This window comes from Stegodyphus dumicola, chromosome 1 (genome assembly GCF_044657685.1).
Source record: "Stegodyphus dumicola isolate Sdum_Otavi_A_Nest chromosome 1, ASM4465768v1".
In the NCBI taxonomy this organism is placed as follows: domain Eukaryota; kingdom Metazoa; phylum Arthropoda; class Arachnida; order Araneae; family Eresidae; genus Stegodyphus; species Stegodyphus dumicola.
Window position 1 is genome coordinate 4785997 of NC_140768.1, and position 19790 is coordinate 4805786.

At 32.8% G+C, this 19790-nt stretch overlaps 1 protein-coding gene across 1 annotated transcript in view; it reads left to right on the forward strand.

Annotated features, from left to right (window-relative positions):
• LOC118194289 (uncharacterized) overlaps positions 1-19790 on the forward strand; it is a 64708-nt gene that overhangs the window by 12552 nt on the left and 32366 nt on the right. Inside the window, exon 2 of the mRNA XM_085812410.1 lies at positions 15791-15934. Within this exon, the coding sequence (XP_085668536.1) occupies positions 15791-15934 (144 nt within the window). The remainder of the gene's footprint in view (positions 1-15790; positions 15935-19790) is intronic.

Consider the following 19790-nt stretch of genomic DNA (forward strand, 5'->3'; position numbering starts at 1 on the left):
AGTCTGTTAGTGTATTGTGGTTAGTGCATCGTCGAGAGAGCGTGTTGAGCTCCGGAAAAGACTGAACCGAATAGTCAGGAGCTGTGCTCGTGTGTCGTCGAGTGCATCGCGAGTTGTAGCGTGGAGAGTCTCGAGAGTACGTGGAGTACCGAGAACGACCAAGCAGAGTCGGGAGCTGTACTCCGGAAAGCAGAGTCGGGTGCTTTGCAGGAAGCTGTCTCCACCGTGATAGCGTAATAACCTGAAGGCTGTGTCGCTGATCGTGTCAGCGTATTTATAGTAGATCTTCGATGACTGTAAAATGTGTTTTGGAGCTGTACTGACAATACTGACAAATAAAGTGAGTTTCAATACTTCATCAAGTGTCGTCGTTATTCACTCTAAATCCATACGAACCCTGTAACGAATGTGAAGGAAGAAAATAACGTAACAACTGGTGTCAGAAGAGAAAAAGAAAAACGTAACAATATGATGACCTTTTAGCAACCCATCTAAGAACTGCAACTGTATTTTCTGGAACCTCTAATAGAATACAAAATATTATTTCATCGATAAAAAATATTGTAATTTCAGAAATTAGAAATGAGGTAAAAGAAATGTCATTCGTTGCTGTTATGCTGGTTGAAACATCTGACATATCTCACAAATCACAATTATCGGTTGTGCTACGATATGTTAATAATTGTAGTGTGGAAGCTTTGTGAATGTCCAAGAAACGATTTTGAGTTGGGGGTGTGAGAATAAACTGATTGCTCAAATGTACAATGGGGCAGCAGTCATGGCAGGAGTGTTGAATGGGATGCAGGAAAAAGTAAGACTTTTTCCCAGAAGCTATGTTTGTGCATTGTTGCGCACATGTACTTAATTTAGTTCTGTCGCAATCTGTAGTGTTTATAAAAGATTGCAAATTATTTTTTGCAACAATTTCTGGCGTAGCCTCATTTTTTTCGGTGTCTACAAAAAGAAATCATGTTTTAAATGAGGTTATTAAAAGAAAATTTCCAAAATTAGCTACAACACGTTGGAACTATTCATCTCGTTTGGTAAATACCATAAAAAGCGAAAGGCAAGGCCTATCTGATTTATTTGAAAATATTATTGAGAATCCAGAAGGCTGGGAAAATGATACAATTAATATTACAAAGAGTTATCACATGTTTTTTGAAGAATTTAACGCTAATTTTCTCCTAAATATTTTTGCCAAAGTGTTTAGTTATACTGATGTTCTATTTGATATTGTACAAAAAACTAACTTAGATATAGCATATTCTAGTCAAAAAGTAGAGGAAGTAAAATATGCGAACTTCTGTTGCATTTGATGAAGTTTATGAGAAGACTATTTCTGTAGTGAATCCCCCAAATTAAAAAAAAAAAAAAAACGTTGTGTAAATTTACAAAACCAAAACCAGCATTTTAAAAATTTATATTATGAAATAATGGACACTATTTATTGTCAGTTAGATGTCCGTTTTAAAAAATTAAATTCGCTCAACTTTTTTGAACTATTGAATTTCAATTTTTTTTTTTTTTTTTAAGAAATATCAAAGTAAATTTCCGGATGAATGCCTTAATTTGTTAAAGAACGCTTATGCAAAACATTTCGATTTTGTAAAGGTAATTAATGAATTATGCATTCTTTATCGTAGTGAGTCATACCACAAAATGAATTTATCGAAACTTATTCAGTATATAATGTTGAATGATTTGACCCTAAGCGAAGTAAATAAATTGGCACATTTAATTTATACAATTCCATTTTCAACTACTTCGGTGGAGAGATCATTTTCGGCATTGAATAGAGTAAAAGATTATGCACGCAATTACAATGAGCCAGGATAGATTAAGCAATTTATCTCTAATAACAACGGAAAAAGAAATGTTACACTTATTACAATCAAAACCAGAGTTTTATGATCATGTAATTGATGATTTTGTTAGTAATACGGATAGACGTATAGATTTTGTGTACAAATGAATAATAGAAAGTTAAAGAAGTGTTTAATCTACATTTTTATGGTTTTATTATTATTATTGTTGTTGTTCTCTGCACACCCTGCATGAAAACCTACCGCACGCCACTGAGTTTGTCATTAATTTTTTTTTCAATTCATTTTAATTTCATTTCAAATCCAAATTGTCCAACAAAAACTGGAATTGACCTGTTTTTAGCGACTCCAGCTCCGACTCCTTCTACCCCAAAATCTGTCCGACTCCAACTTCGACTAGACAGCTCTGGATCTGATAGCCTAATTTTCGGGACTAAAGGCCTCATTCAATTGAAACAGCGATCGTTGTATCCAGCATTAGCGATCACTTTTGAAAACGAGTGATTTTTTTATATTCATTTGAAACACTTCCCTACCAATGGAACTCGCAGGGTTGCCAGAGGTTACTTGATACGCGATGCTGTTTGTAACATGGTCGGAAGTTGCGGTGGTTTTGAAATAATCAGTGAAAGAGCTACCAGATGTGCAGGTTGACTCCTCGTAACCGTTCTTTAGGGTTGCAGTTCAGGTTTGGTGTTGTAATGCTTCTTTGGCGATATGAAGCAACTCCAATGATGGAACACAGCAATAACTTTTATTTAACACTCCAAAATGGCGACATACAAACAAGAAGATAAAACATATTCTAACATTTAAAAATAATTTACATTCTTCGTGCGAGAGTCGCACGTGGCACTCGAGTCTGGTTTCAAATATTGCCATTCACAAATACCTTAATGTTCATCTAATTAAATTATTTAAACTACAAGATTTTAATAATATGTAAAGCTGTTACAACCTCTCCCCCAACGGAGAGACTTTTACCGAAGGGAAAAGTTCTGTAAAATTCGAAAGTTTATAAGCTCGGCTTGCTCAAATGCTTAAAGAGAAAAGGTAATTTCTCTCATAAGTTTCCAAACTTCAGGCCAAAATTTTTAAGTTTTAAACAAATATTTTTATGCCACATTTAAATAGGAAGAAAAAAAAGGGAGAACGTTCAAATACATCAGTTGAGTATACATTAAATAAATAAATAAATCCTGAACGTGGTTACATACACTAAGAGTTATTACATTACTTAATTCTACTCAGAACATCTACGTTCTTGTGCAAAGATCCTTTGCAATGAATGACCTTAAAATTATAAGGTTGTAATGAAAGTGCCCAGCGCATCAATCTAGTTACATTTGGCATTGGATTGTAGCCAGACCAAAGGATTATGATCAGTTTGAATCAAGAATTCTTGTTGACCATCCAGATAAAAATGCAGTTTCTTGATAGCGTAGATGATAGCAGCGCACTCCTTTTCAGTAGTACAATAATTCTTTTCAAACTTAGTAAATTTTTTGCTTATATACAAGATAGGATGTTCACGTTGTTCATCATCTAATTGGCATAGTACTATACCCATGCCATTGTCTGAGGCATCGGTTTGTATAATAAACCTTTTATCAAAGTGGGGAGCATACAGAATTGGTTTCTTGCATAGCAACTCTTTTAAATTTTTAAAAGCTTTGTCACATATTTCAGACCATTGTATATTTCCTTTTTTTGTTACCCCCTTCCAGAGTTGCCAACTCTCCCGATTTAGGCGGGAGACTCCCGATTTTCGACCGATCTCCCGCCAACCCGATTTACAATATATTTCTCCCGACTTTTTCTTATTTTTAAAATTTCTCACGATTTTTATGGAACTTGGCTTAATACTTTGTTATATGAACAAAAGTGATTTTGGACGTCTGAAAGCAATTGAATTTTCTCTAGACTATATCTAAAACAAAACCTTACGAATCAGATAACTTCTGCTTTGTGAGTGAGAGCATTATACGTATCCCAGAAACGTCGTTCTCCAGTTCTCCAATGGGCATCGAACTCCACTGCGTGTCAGCTGGCATATATTAGCCAATGAGGACAAGGCAAGCTGTTATTTGGATGTTCTTTAGTTATTTCGTTCAATTTGTCCTGAGTTGTGTGAGTGCACGTGCCTTCGGGAAATAATTTTAGAAATTATCATCTTTTGTTATGTCTGCGAGAATGAAATATTCATGTACGTTTCAAAAATCGTACACAGTTGACTTTTCTTCCATTATTTCCTCAAGGAAGTGTAATAAATTTGCGATGTGCACCGCCTGTCGTTGCGATTTTTCGATTTCGCAATGTGGGAGGGCGGATGTTCTCAAACATGTGCGAACACAAAAACACAAGGATAACATGAGTCATTTTGAAAAAATAAAATTTTCTTCGGAAACAAAGGACCAAAAATTTATTAATGCAGAATGTCTGTTCTCTGCGTTTTTACTGGAGCACAACCTGCCACTGAATGCATCGGATCACGCTGCAGCTTTATTTAGAAAAATGTTTCCCGATAGTGAAATTGCTAAGAAATACTCAAGTGCAAGAACCAAAACAGGTGCAATTGTTAAAGAAATGTGTTTGAAAAATAAATCTTCAGTTATTGATTGCACTAAAACAGCTCCGTTCTGCCTCTCTACGGATGGAAGCAATAATACCGATTCAAAACTGTATCTAGTTGTTGTTTCTTTTTTTAATCCAGAGTCTTCAGAAATTGAGTGCAGTTTACTTTCTGTCCTCACTTCAGAAGGACATTTGACAGGCTTTAATATACCACAGCTAATTATTAAACTTTAAAAGAAAATGCAGGCCCTCTGTATAATTACTTAGCACTTGGTGCCGATAATGCACCAGTATTGGTAAGCTTGAAGACTGGTGTTGCAGGCATCTTAAGAAAGGAAAATTCAGATTTGCAGATTATGAGGTGCACCTGTCACCTCTTAAATTTAGCAGCTGAAAAGGGGGAAGCTTCTTTACCAGTAAATGTGGATGAACACATTGTTGATATTTATTATTATCTTGAAAGGAGTTCTAAAAGGAAGGAAAAATTGAAACAGTTCCAACAGCTGCATAACAGCAGTTTACAATTAGAAAACTTGAATGAAGTTATGAAATCAGCTAGGATTGACACCCAGTGGAGTTTAATTGGAAAACTGAAAGGTGCTGATGGAATTTTAAAATATAGTCAACTGTCTAGAATTGTGTTGGCCATCTTGACAGTTCCCCACAGTAGTGCAGAGTGTGAGAGGATTTTCAATGTTGTTGCGTAAACGAGGACTAAATTTATATCTAATATTAGTGATGATACATTAGAACTTTTATTAGCGAAAGCAGGCCTACGTGGCAATTGCAGTGAACAAAATTAGGAAGTTACTTTCTTAAAGAAAGTAAAATCTGCCACTGTTTATAACATTTGTATGAAAACTGATTAAAGTGTCTTTTTTTTTTTTTTTTTTTTCCCTTAAACGATGCAAGTAATAAAAATGTTTTTTTATGTGTAAGGTATTTTTGTGTTGCTTGCATTTAAGAATTAGTTACTATTTAAAGTTAATTCATTATTAAAAACCATATTTTTATCATTTAAAAAGTCTTTTTAACATTGTGAAAAATCTCCTGATTTCTTAAAAAAATCTCCTGATTTTTGAGTGTCATAGGTTGGCAAGTATGCCACCTTCAAAACGTCCGTGAGGGGTGAAGCAATTTCCGAAAATCTCGGTATGTACTGGTGATAATACCCTACCAGTCCTAAGAAAGCATGTACTTCTGTTTTAGTTTTAGGTGTAGGATACTCCTTTACAGCCAAGATCTTTACTTCATCCGAGGTTCGTTGTCCTTGTCCCACAACATGGCCTAGGTATCTCACTTGATCTTGTGCAAATTTACATTTTGATGGTTTTAGTCGTAAATTTGCTTTCTGTATTCTCTCTAGAACAGAAGTTAAGTTTTTAAGGTGCTCTTCCCAGATTTCTGAGTAAATGGCAATGTCATCCAGGTATGGTACAGCGAAACCTTCGCATCCAGCCAGGACTTTAGTCCTAACTTTGCTAAAAAAATATGGGGCATTTTTTAATCCAAAGGGTAAACGTAAAGGTCTGAAACTTCCAAAACTAGTTACAAATGTTGCATATCTTTGGGCTCTTTCTGTTAACGGAATTTGCCAGTAGCCTCTAGATAAATCTAATAGGGTAATATATTTTGCTTTTGCTACAGTTTCGATACGTTCTTCAATATTAGGCAAAGGATAGTATTCAGTTTTAGTAACAGCATTGAGTTTACGATAATCAATACAAGGCCGAGGATCCTTTGATGAAAATTCTATCAAAATCATGGGAGATGTATAGTCCGATTCTCCCGGCTCTATAATTTTAAGATCGAGCATTTTCTGTATTTCCCTTTTGAGAATTTCAGTCTGTCGGGGTGACAGTCTGTATGGCTTTATTTGTATTGATTCGTTATTTAATAGCTCAATATTGTGACAAACTAAGTTTGTTAGTCCAGGATTATTTGAAAAACAACCAGAATATTTCCATAAAATCTTTCGTAAATCTTCTATTTGCTCGGATTTCAACCTTTTCTCGAGTTCATTCTCCTCTATGATGTCCGAAAAATTTAATATACTTGGATTGGAAGGTAAACGAGGAATGTCCATTTCTAAGTCTCCTTCCACTTCAGTTATCATATTAATCATTTCTGGTCTTTTGTAATATGGTTTAAGCATGTTAATGTGATATACTTGATTTGGCTCATTTTGTTCCTCGAAACTTACAATTTAATTGGTTTCTGAAATTTTCTGCTCTATTTTTCCAGGTCCTTTCCACTGTACTTCTAGTCTATTTTGACGATTCGTTGATAAAACAAGAATTAAATCTCCTCTAGTAAATTCTCTTTTCACTGTGTTTCGATCATACCATATTTTCCTCCGTTGTTGAGCTTCTTTCATGTTTTCCACGGCAAGTTCTTGGCATTTCTTCATTCGATTAATAAGTTAGAAAACGTAACTGACAACATTATTACTTTCTTCAATCGGTTCTAGCCACTGCTTATAAAGTAAAGTGACTGGCGTTCGTAGGTTTTTGCCATGAACTAATTCTGCTGGTGTAAAACCAGTGCTTTCATGTGTGACTGTTCTGAGAGCAAAAAGAACTGATGGTAGATAATTCTCCCAATCCGAAGTCGCTCCTATACATACGACTCTTAACACCCTTTTTAGCGTTCTATGGAATCGCTCAACGGGATTACTCTGCGGATGATACACAGAGCTTCTTACATGTTTAATTCCGAAACGCTCCAAAAATTCCTCTGTCAAAGCACTGACGAAAGAGGTCCCCTGATCTGTTTGGATCACTTTTGGGAAACCCATACGAATGAAAATCTGTAAGAAAGCATCAATCACAGATGGCGAAGAAATGTCTGTCACCGCAACAGCATCTGGATATTTGGACGACATACACAGAGCTGTAATAATATATTTTTTCCCAGTCTTTGAAATAGGTAGCGGACCAACGGCATCGACATTTATTTTAGTGAATATTTCGGAAATTACTGGTACTAATATCATTGGAGCCTTCTTTTTGTCATTTCCTTTTCCAGCGCGCAGACAAGCATCACAGGTTCTTACAAAATCTTCAGTTTCTTTGTAACACCTCGTCCAGTAAAAATATCTAGCAAGTCTGTCTTTGGTCTTTTTGACACCCAAATGACCAGAAGTTCCTTCGTGGCACATCTTTATAATTGACGGCTTGAGTTTTTCAGGTATAACGACAAGCTGTCTTTCAAATCCTATTTTATCCGTCGTATTTTTAACTAAAAGTTCTTTTCCTGTCAGACTATAGTTCTCATTTTTGCATGTACCTTCTTTAACTTCTTGGATGATTTTAGACGGTTCCTTATCAACAAGCTGAAGTTGTGCAATTTCTTCTGAGTCAATGTTTACCAGTTTCATGAGAGTTTCATCTTCCGAATTTAGCTCCGGTAAATTATCTTCTTCTTCAAAAACATCTCTGGATGCTTTATTTCCTTCCTTCATCGGTTCCAAGATCTCCTCTTCGGCTATTTCTCTTTTCTTTTGAGCTCTAGTAGAGACAGCATTAACCTGGTGAGAACAACTCTCAGGTTCCTTTCCTTGTTTATTCAACAGTGCAAAAGTTCGATTGCCTAATAAATACCTTCCTTTGTCGAGTTCATTTCTAATAATGGCAGCCTTAGTTATTACTCGCCCAAGATCGCAATTTAGTTCGATCTCAGCCAATGGTAAACAGATTGGATTCAAATCTAATGGCTGTTGCATCCACACATTTTCACCTGTCAGCATTTCCAGCGTGACGTATTTGCGACAAACTATATCAGTACTAGCACCTGAATCCCTTAATATAGGAATTTTATGACCATTTACGTAACCCATACTAGTATAAGGTAATAGAAATTTATCCTCTGGATTCTAATTCTGTTAAGATTAGCAGGAGATTCAGTACTATTCTTAAGTTTTGGACATTGGGGTCTTAAATGTTGATAGGACCCACACTGATAGCATAGTGACGTTTTTCGTTTTTCATATTTATCATCTGGACGTGGACTTCTAGGTCTATGAAACCAGCTTTGCGAATTAAATCCTGATGACGATTTTTTTTTCAGTTTTATTTTTATTATCTGAACTCAATTTACCTTGAGTTAGTGCATTGTATCTTTCTTTCTGCCGATCCACTACAGGCTTTTTTTGAAAGTTTCCGCAAACGTAGGCATCAAGTTTTTCAGCTATTTTTTTAGATGAAATCATCTCTACCCATTCATCAAGAAAATGATCTCGAATTTCAGGAGGAACTCGACGTTTAAGTTGGTCAAGCACCATCAAATCTAGCAACTGATCAAAAGTCTTAACTCCTAGACCAGTCACCCATTCTTTGCAATAATTTTCTATTTCATAATTGAAATCCACCCATGTGGATTCGGTACTCTTCTGATGTTTCATAAATTTCTGCCTAAACTTTTCCGGGCTTAATTTAAACCGTCTTAACAATAAATTTTTCACGTGTTCATAGTCTTTAGCTTTATCGGAGGGTTCTCTAGCTATTAACTGGGTTACTTCGTAAGGAAGTAGTCTTAGTAAATGAGATACAAATTCTTCGTTATAAATTTTAGCCCATTCTGCTTGCCTTTCAAACAATAGCAAATATAGACTGATATCTCCTTTCTTGTCATCGAATTTCTGCATAAGGTGACGCAGCTCCGTTTTCGGCCGGATCTGTCCGGTATTTTGAGACTTTGTCTCTGCTTCAAGTCTTAATCTCTCTAATTCATATTGTTCTCGTTCCTTCTCTGCTCTTCTGCTTCTTCCTGTCTCCTACGTTCTTCTCTTTCCCTTTCCTCCCTCTCTTTCCATTCTTCTATTATTGTGTCTAAGACTCCTTTGACGAAGACTTCATCATAATCTCTACTTTCAACAATTTTCTGTTTTAAATCAACTATTTTCAAATCTGCAGTCACATGAACTCCCAGTTCAGCCGCGAGATTTTGCAAATCTTCCTTACGAGCTCTTCCTAAGTAAGACATTGTTTCTGTGTTTAAAATTAACGAACACTGTGTTCCTTATATTTCCTCAAAATAGCTCAAATTAATTACTTTAATTAATTAATGCAGTCAGGAGTCACAAAATTAAATGCACTCTGTTAAATACGTATACCTCAAAAATGAAATATTTAAATTATATGAAGTTCATTCTCTCTACCACATTAATGGTGACTAAAATAAGAATAACAACATAGAGCAATATATATATCTACTGTCTGGACAACTAAAATGAATATTAAAAATAATATCCAAAACAGTAATAAAATAAGACAGTTCAACATTAACAGGAAGTAATAATCTGGTATCGCTAATATTGTGTTCAGTGATGAACTAATAACATAAATCAATTCAATATTAACAGAAAGTAATAATCTGGTATCGCTAATATTGCGTTCAGTGATGAACTAATAAAATAAAGCAATTCAATATTAACAGGAAGTAATAATCTGATATCGCTAATATTGCGTTCAGTGATGAACTAATAACATAAAGCAATTCAATATTAACAGAAAGTAATAATCTGGTATCACTAATATTATGTTCAGTGATGAACTAATAAAATAAAAATACGCACGATTATTCGATCTTTGTCGGTGCCTCCAAAAATAATTAAGACTGTAATGCTTCTTTGGCAATATGAAGCAACTCCAATGATGGAACACAGCAATAACTTTTATTTAACACTTCAAAATGGCGACATACAAACAAGAAGATAAAACATATTCTAACATTTAAAAATAATTTACATTCTTCGTGCGAGAGTCGCACGTGGCACTCGAGTCTGGTTTCAAATATTGCCATTCACAAATACCTTAATGTTCATCTAATTAAATTATTTAAACTACAAGATTTTAATAATATGTAAAGCTGTTACAGTGTGCTGTCTTTTGCTTTTCAGCATTATTGTTTCAAAGTTTTATCCATGAAAATTCTTCAAAGGGTATCATTTTATCTTAATTCTTTTATGAAAACAGCTAACCTAAAAGACACATTCCATTCACATAAATCACATAGATGTGAAAAATATAGGTCAAGTAAGGTTTACGTGCATACTGAAAAAAAAAGTGATTCAAAAGAACTTTTAAAGCAAAAGAAAATAAAAATGTACCTAGTTCTATTAACAACTCAAAAAATACATTGTAATATATTCTAAAAGGAAATTTTATGTAATACATAATGATGTAAATTACATATATTTAATAAATACATAACACTTTATAATGAATAATGGGTACTATTCGGTTTCGAGGGCCGTAACAAATCGCCAAACTATTGTTGATGCCAATGCTGCCAAAAATAATTGCGGCAAGAAAGGAAGTATAATAGCAAATAACTATCTAAGATTGATGTTTTAATTTAGATGAAAGGTTAATTTCATATAATACTTTTTTATTATTGTAATTTATATGAAAAAGGCTAAACACGACTGAATGGAAGCATAAGAGTAAATACCTATTTCAGATCATTATCATAATTTATATAAAAATTGCTAAACATAACTGAATGGATACCTGCATCGCTATTTCGCTACCGACTTATCGCTAAAGCATAATTTCATCTCGTTGGTTGTTCAAACGTAATTTTCTATAATGAATGATGCCTTTTCTTTGAAAATATTCTCGGTAAAGTGCAGAATGGCTCACTTATTTGTTTGCCGCTTTTTACAAGGGTAAAAACAATTGGATTTTTGTCAATTTTATTTTACTTTTTAAAAGAAAATAGGTCAATGTGTACATAGATAAAGTCAAGGGGGTGCGCAGTGCCATTTTTGTGCAATTCTGAGATTTTTTTTGAAAAGTGAAAATAGGTTGATGTGCACATGGATACCGAGTATGTGCAATTCTTAAAAACGCGTCAAGCAGTGAGTGATTCTGCACTTTACCCAAAATTCTATTGCCGACTTTTCATCATGGGCAATTCCCAAATTGTTAAATCCATAGGATATCAAAAAAGGATTTAAAAATTAAACTAGTATTTCAATGGCGTCTTAAGAAATATAGAACTATATGAACTTACGCGATCTGAAACCAGCGCGTACGCTAGATTTGGCGTGCTGTTAAATGGGCGCATGTGCTAGATTTGGCGCTTTTGCGCATACATTTTCGCTGCAATTTTTTTACGTCCCTCAAAACAGAAGAGTACCGAATAATGTTCATAACTATATAATAAATGCCAACACATATCACATCATGGTACATAACACTGCTATGAAAGGAAGAATTTTAATTAGAAACATACCTTTTATATTTATTTGATAACATAGACGAATAAAACATAAAGATGACAAGAAGTTATGCAACTTAAGAAACAGCAAGAAGCCTTTTAAGTTATTGCAATATCATAAGGCACTGATTAGGAAGTAAATATCATTTTTCTGTTCTTTTACATCAGTAATAAGTTTTTCATTAAAAACTTTAGCAGTGAAAGCCAAAACAGATTTATTATTGGTGCCTCTGATGCAAGGTCACACAAAAATAAACTTGATTTAGCAAATTTCTAAAACATTAAAATCAAAAGTAGTAAATTACAGTAACATATGTTATTAAAATACTTTAATTACACATTAAAAATTGTCTGAATTAAATTAAGAATAAGTGACTAAGCTTGTACAGCATTTTAAAACATATTTTATGTTGATACAATGGAAATAAATTGACAGCAATCACAGTTAAATAAAAGAGCTGGAAATATAGTCTACATGATCTAGAAATAAGGTTAAAATTATTCGTTAAATACCTAAATTGATGCTTACTTTATTCAAAATGAATATAAATAGGATATATTTATGGTACTTTAAGGGAAACATTATATAATGCATAATTTCAATCATATTATCCGATGTTTACATTTTTTTTTTTTTTTTTTACATTGGAAGCCGAATCAAAATTTAAATAAAAAGTGTACGGTAAAATCCTAGTATACGGTGCAGCCTTGGCGCGATTTTGAAAATTATCGCCAACACCAAAAATGACCCAAAGAACGTCTATGTATATACTAGACATTATATACTTTCACTATATACTACATAGTATATAATATGTATAACTATATATATTCTTTGAATGACCAGTTTACTACCCATCGTATATGTCCCGTTTTCACTGTTCATCATAAAAGTCGCCAAATCCCTAGTGCACCGGATACTAGGATTAAACTAAAGGGGTACTTCATAGTTATAATCGCGCACAAAATTGAAATCAAATGTAAAATATAATTATTTAAACTTTATCCTTTTACGATAATAACAATAAAAACAAATCACATCTACTTATCGCCGTCGGTATCTGTGTATTGACTATACACATTCTGATGTTCATTTTGTACATATAAATCAGTTTGTCATTAATTAGCAATACTTAAATAATAATACACATTTCTCTAAAACATGAACACTTATTTTTTTTTAACAATTATGAAAACATACGAAGTGAACTTACTTCAAAAGCGCACGGTCTTGCGCTCGGAATCTATTCCAATGGACAAGAATTAATTACCCATTTTCTTCATTTCTCGGGGAACAGAACATACTAAAGTTATTTCTGGAACGATATGAATAATTTGATGCAGTGCATCCACGCATATTTCTCTGAATTAGGTAGCACTCCATCAATACAAATGTAAACAACACAACGCTAAATCAATATCCGCTAGCAACAAGTGCCCTTGATTTGTATACAACACAGATGATGAGTCGGCTCCCCTTGCTAGGAACCTTATACACCCTGTACTTTGATATAAGTTGCTGCTCACTCAGTAAATCTAAAGCATTTTCTTTAGCACACTTGATTTCTGTCCTCGTGAAAGCACAAACAACACAGCCGCCATATTGATTCGATCGTTTTTCTCCGCGGAATGCTAGGTTCGAAGTGATCGCTATGAGAACGATCGATCGCGAGCTTAGAGTGATCGTTGTGTTTCTGTTGAATACCAAAACAGCAAAATCAATAGCAACTGATGACGTGTGACGACTAACGATCACTAAATGTTTCATTTGAATGAAGCCTTAAGTCTACATTCTGATTTCTATATTCCTTTTCATTAAATTTCCATTACTTTTTAGAATCTGTTAATCATCATGGGTTTCAACCAAAACAGAGCTCTTTTCAAGAGTCTTCTCTTGAAAAGCACAGTAGTCCATAGGTGAAATGTCAGAACTTCACAGGAATTCATTGAAAAGGTATATATGCAGTATCTGTGTCAGTCTTCATTTTCTCAAGGAATGCAATGGTATTTTTCAAAGTATGATTTATTGCTTTGTCTTGAAGAAGCTTCACTGCTTTTTAAAGTCAATTGTATAAAGAAATGGAAGTCCTTCTGTAAATACAAATGTAAAACTTCCACTTGATAATACTTTGAGTTGATTTTAATAATTTTTTTAACTCTTCTTTTTAATTTCCCTTTATAAAGATCTGCATGAAAATAGTAAACCTCTTACTGAAACTTTCTTTGCATTGCCCGAACCAGGTTTATACATTTTTTCGCTTTGTTTTCAATAATAGACTTTTTTTTTTTTTTTTTTTTTTTGTTGCTATCATGTAAGTAAACCCTTGCTTCATCAAGGGTCACAATTTTTCTCCATTTATCTTCTGCTAAATGATTTTCATGCGTTTCAAATTGTTCTGCACCGAGCCATATGCCTCGGCAAAAGGTGAACATGATATTTTTTAAGTTGTAAATCTTGGTTATTATTTTATTTATTATTGTTACAGACGTATTTTAAGAGTCTGCAATTGATTTTTAAATTAGCAGATTTTCTATTGTTACCAATGATTTAACATTTGAAGCAGTACACAGGTATTTGGTATATCAGATATTCATTTGGGATATTCTCTCTGTGTAGAAGAAATGATTGAAAGTTTTTTCTTTCCAGTTAATAATGTTGCTTGTTTTTTACTTAAAAATTTTAATACTGTGCATTTCACAACATTTTTTAATTGTGGAATTGGAATATTTCTCTTCAGAAAGTGCAAAATTACATCTGTCAATACATGGCTTCTTTATATGTGGCGTATTAAAAGAATTGAAAAGCAGTAGATGATATTTCTGATTTTAAATAATAAGCTTTTAGTAGAATTTTTTATTCAAAAAAAATTTTTTTGTTAAATGTTTTATCCAAAACATTCTAAAAATGATTAAACACCTTCTGTATTTTGTTTTTGCAACGAGATCTTCTTTCACGTAAGGTGGAGCTCCTTTTGTCATGAGCTAACAATTAAAGAGGAGAAGCAATTGGAGAAAGACAATGTATTGTGTAGTTTGGAGCAGGTTTGAAACATTGAAATATTCTTAAAAACTATTTAAATTTATATATAAAAAATTCATTTTAAAAATCTTAAGGTCATTTTCTGATGAGGTTAATATTTGAAATGAAAATATTGAGTGAAATATCCCATCAATAAATAAATAAGAATTCTTTCACACTTTTCACTGAGGAAAGTTATTTAATTACTTTGCATTTTATTCAAGAAGTTGTAAAATATTTAGTTTAAAAATAAATATAACTGTTGTTATATCTCTTTCATGCACACATCCATCAAAAGTACATGCGTACGTTTCTTGAATTATGTGTTATTGTTCATAAGATTGCTTTCCTTTCTATGTAGAATAAATATAGCTGAACTTTGGTAAAGAAATCAGTATGAATCAATTTAAGTTATTTCAGATATTTTTCCCCTGCAGTATGTTATATTTTGTTTTCTAATAATAAAAACATAAGAATTTAATTATTTGCATAATGCTGTATTCATTTCTAAAAGTATACTGACTAAAAATTTATGAAATTGTAGTTTTTGTGTATATTCTCTGCTGTTTATCCAAAATGTAACTTCATGAAGAAAGAATCCAGTAAGGTTAATATTTGTACATGTTTAGATCTTGATAGAATATGTAAATCATCTTCTGTAATACCACCTAAAAGCATTATAAAATGTGAAAACAGTAGGTTCTTTTTTTGTTTTCGTTTCCTGTGTCCTTGTATGGGAAACTGCCACCTTTTTTGGTATACTTGTTAGAACTCTTGGCTTCTATATCATTGGGCTCGTGTTCGAATTCCAGAGAAGGCAGGGATGTTTGTAAGTGTACGGTGTCTGTGCGATACAGGGGGCACTTAAAATACAGGCAAACCAAAAGTCTTCAGAGAGGCTTATTGGTAGAGGAAGAGGGATAGAAAATCCTCATATATGTCTCCGATCTCCCAGGTGTTCATCAAAACCAGGGTGGAGCTCCATAGCTAATGTGGTGAAATTATACCTGTATAATTATAGATTGACTGTAATTTCATGATTAAGATGTTTTCTATATTTATTATGTGTGTCATAATTGAAAAAAATCTTTGAATCAATTGTATAATATTTGTAATTTTTTTATTAACTAACTTAATTATCTTGCAGGCTGATGATGGTACTGAAGTTTCAAAAGCAGAATTGAGTGAACAGAGTAGTGTGGATGTTTCAGTTGCTCAGTGTGAGCATTCTCCAACAAGCATCAAATTGAATGGAAATTCACAACAGAGTGAATCTGATTTGTGCATGGATGTAAGCCTTATTTCTGGGAATTTATTTAGTGCAATATTTCACAAAATGATTATTTTAATTGTTCATTAGAGCTTATTGGCTATTTGATTAAAATATTGATGAACAGTTTTTAATCAATTAAAAGTTATTTGTGAACCTTTAAATCTTATTGAAATTTCACTCTTATTTGTTTTTTTATTTCTTTAAAGAAATTCTTTTTTTTTTTTTTTTTTTTCTTTGTACTGTATCATTTTTTCGGTCAATGCTAATACAGGGTTCGTACGGTCCTTAAAAGTCCTTAAGTTTTTTGGAATCGATTTTTGGTCCTTAATTTTGGCTAGAATCAGCAGAAGGTCCTTATTTTAATCATCTGAATTTTCTGTCTGTTTCTATGACTGCCATTTTGGGTGTGAATTAGCATTTTGCAGAAATATTTTTGGCACTTCACTGACAAATATGGAAGTAAAACATAAGCATTTCAAAATGATTTCATTTTTTGTAATGAAGAGCTCTCAAACAAATTTCCGCTTTTGGGGATGTGAATTCTTTTATTAAATGGTTCTAAATTTGGCGATTATCAACATTTTAAGCTCGGTTTCTATAGAAAATTTTTAATTCCGAGATCTGGGAATTTTTTGACGATTTTTAGAACATTCTAACATTGATACATTTCATTAAAATAATGGTAATATATTGGAATTATATTTAAGAAATAACATTAAAATAAAGCATTTTTATTTTTCACTGTCGTATTATAAAGTTCCATTTTGGCCACATATTATTTTTTTGAATCTAAAGCCCTATTATGATGTAAGCAAGGAATAATGCTATAAAGCACAGTATACAAAACAGTTTTTAGCAAAAGCAAAATAGCTATGTTATTAATTAAAAATGTCTTTTTAATTTTTTTATGGTAAGAGTTTTTCCCATTTCTCAGAATGATCAGAATTCTTACAATATGCATCAGTTTTCTCTATAAAATTAATTTCGCACTTTTTTCCTCCGATTTTTTTTTTTAAACGTTTCTGGCTTTTTGCTAATACAGAATTGGTGGGGGTAATTTTTCTTTAGAATTTTAGACATTGAAGCTTGGAAAGTTTAGAAAGATTTGAAGGCAAATTTATAGACCCATGGTTCTAAAAGATTCCAGAAAAATGTGACAAAATGAAAAATGTCTTGATGGTAGTAATGCAAAGTTTCTTACATTTTGGAAAACATCTGGAAGAACAATGGAAACATAATAATTGATTGTAATTGTAAACATAATAATTACTTTTGATTCTAAAATCACTTTCTTAACATTTTTATCTTCCTTTTATTTTCTCTGCTTTGCACTAGACACAAGCATGGAAAGTATCAAAAGTACTTCTAATCTTATCATATGGACAGGCTTTATAGAAAGGAATTTTTTTATTAATAAAGAAATTGAAAACTGACCATTCAAAAGATTCATCTAATATGTCTTAATGCATTATACACAGAGCTGGCACTAGGCATTTTGCCATCTGACACAGTCTCGTGGATCCTAAGTTCTGCTTCCAATGCCTGCTCTAAATTCTAAAAGTTTTGCCATTTCTAGATTTTTTTGCTCGGTTTGTCCTTAAATTCTAAAAAGTATGCCACTCCAACTCTGTGACCGGACCTTACCATATGTATTTCATATTTCTTCTGAATGTTCATATTACTAAAGAAATAAAATTAGCAGCTTTTCCATACATTCTAAATGCATTTAGTCTTTTAGAATAACAGAAATCTTTAATTAAGTCCCAAAAATTTAAAGTGAAAAAGAAACATGTTGGGGAAAAAAATAAATAAATAAATATGTAAAGAGAAAGAAAATTATTCTTCAAAGATATGTACAGTTATTGTTATGTAAATTACCCAGTTGTTTACAATTTCAGCCTTTACTATAATTTCCCTTTTCTATTTCCTCACCAGAATAAAAATCACTTAGACAATTTTTAAACTGACGTTTTTGGAGTGTAAAACGAGTGTGTTTCTGACCTCGATTTGCTCCCTTCATTAGTTCCTGTCAGCTCTGATAATTTGTAATTATTAGACTTTCCATTACTGCTGCTGGCCAATATATCTTAAACCACACTGACACGATATACTATAAATTCCCCAAGAATTCAAGACAGAAACGCAATCTTTTAGAATCGAAGGGTGAATTTTATTAATAGGGGAGAAACCGACTTGAAAATTGAATTTCTGGAGAATCTGTGCAATTTTATAGCTAACAGAAGGATAATAGTGATAAGATAGTGATAAGATAAAGTGATAAGATAGTGATAATTCGTTTCATGTCTGGGGGGGGTCGGACTATTTAACTTTTACCAGATCAAGTAAAACCCTCATAGGTAGTACATTGTGGAGAGGTTGACAGTTAGGAGAAACACGCAGAAACTAATGAGAACATTGTTTTGCATATTGAGACAAATTTCTAATTGTTAGAAAACATGCTTAAGGAGAAGGAAATTGATATAAATTCGCGAAAATGTCTGGGCAGGCCTTCAAATTAAAAAGACGCATAATTATTTTGTTGAGTTTTATGTTTTGTAGCTTTTAATGTGTAATTATCCTAATATTGTTTAAAAATCAATGCCATTTGAGTTTATTATGACAATAGAGTTACTGAACCAGATTAAATTGAAATTTAACTGTATAATCTTTGACCATATTTTAGTCCATATTTTTAGTTTGAATTTGATTCTTCTTGTTTAATTACATGACCACAAGCTGAATTGATTTTGTTAGCATAAGAACATGCTTATATATTTCAAGTTCTTTTTGAATAAGAAGCTTATTTAAACCTTTATTTATTTATTATTTGATTTATAAATGCTTTCAGACATAGTGATAATTTCAAAATCGTAAAAACAACCTTGTATTTAGCATAGGTATAATGAAATACTCAATCGATTTCGAGGGCAGCTAAAGGTCCCTCCTCATCAGGAGAAAGAAATTCCTAGAAAGAAGAAAATAAAGGAGAAGGAGTCTTAGAAAAACGTGGTCCTTATCAGCACTGCACGTGGTTAAAACTGGATTTTTAATCAGAGTTGCACTGGCCGCCTACTTTTACTGAGCCAGCCTATCTGATCAAGCATAAAGGACAAGAAAAATTAGCGAAGTTAAAATAGGGAGCGAGGGGCAAATGCATATTTACGCTCGAAATCTTAACTTCAAATAATGGAAAGCAACCACTGAACGGATTTTTATACTCTCTGGTAGTACCAAACGCGAGGAGGTAACGCCATCTATCAGCAAAAATAACTGAATTAAGATAGTAGAATTTTAAAGGCATTAGGAAGGACTGGATTGAACTTCAAATCATTAACTAAACCTGCTAAATCTTTGTGAATGTGAAAAGCCTCAAGAAAATCCAATTCACCTATGGAAGAAGCCTTTTGGATAATTTTTGCAGACCCAAAGTCAAAATTATGGTTAAATGTCCAACTATGATACGCTATTGAAGACTTGTTAATTTCGCCTTTTCTGACATAAGATTCATGTTCCTTGATACGAAACTTCAACGCTCTTTTTGTTTGGCCAATATATCTTAAACCACACTGACACGATATACTATAAATTCCCCAAGAATTCAAGACAGAAACGCAATCTTTTAGAATTGAAGGGTGAATTTTATTAATAGGGGAGAAACCGACTTGAAAATTGAATTTCTGGAGAATCTGTGCAATTTTATAGCTAACAGAAGGATAAAAGTGATAATAGTGATAAGATAAAGTGATAAGATAGTGATAATTCGTTTCATGTCTGGGGGGGTCGGACTATTTAACCTTTACCAGATCAAGTAAAACCCTCATAGGTAGTACATTGTGGAGAGGTTGACAGTTAGGAGATAAAACACACAGAAACT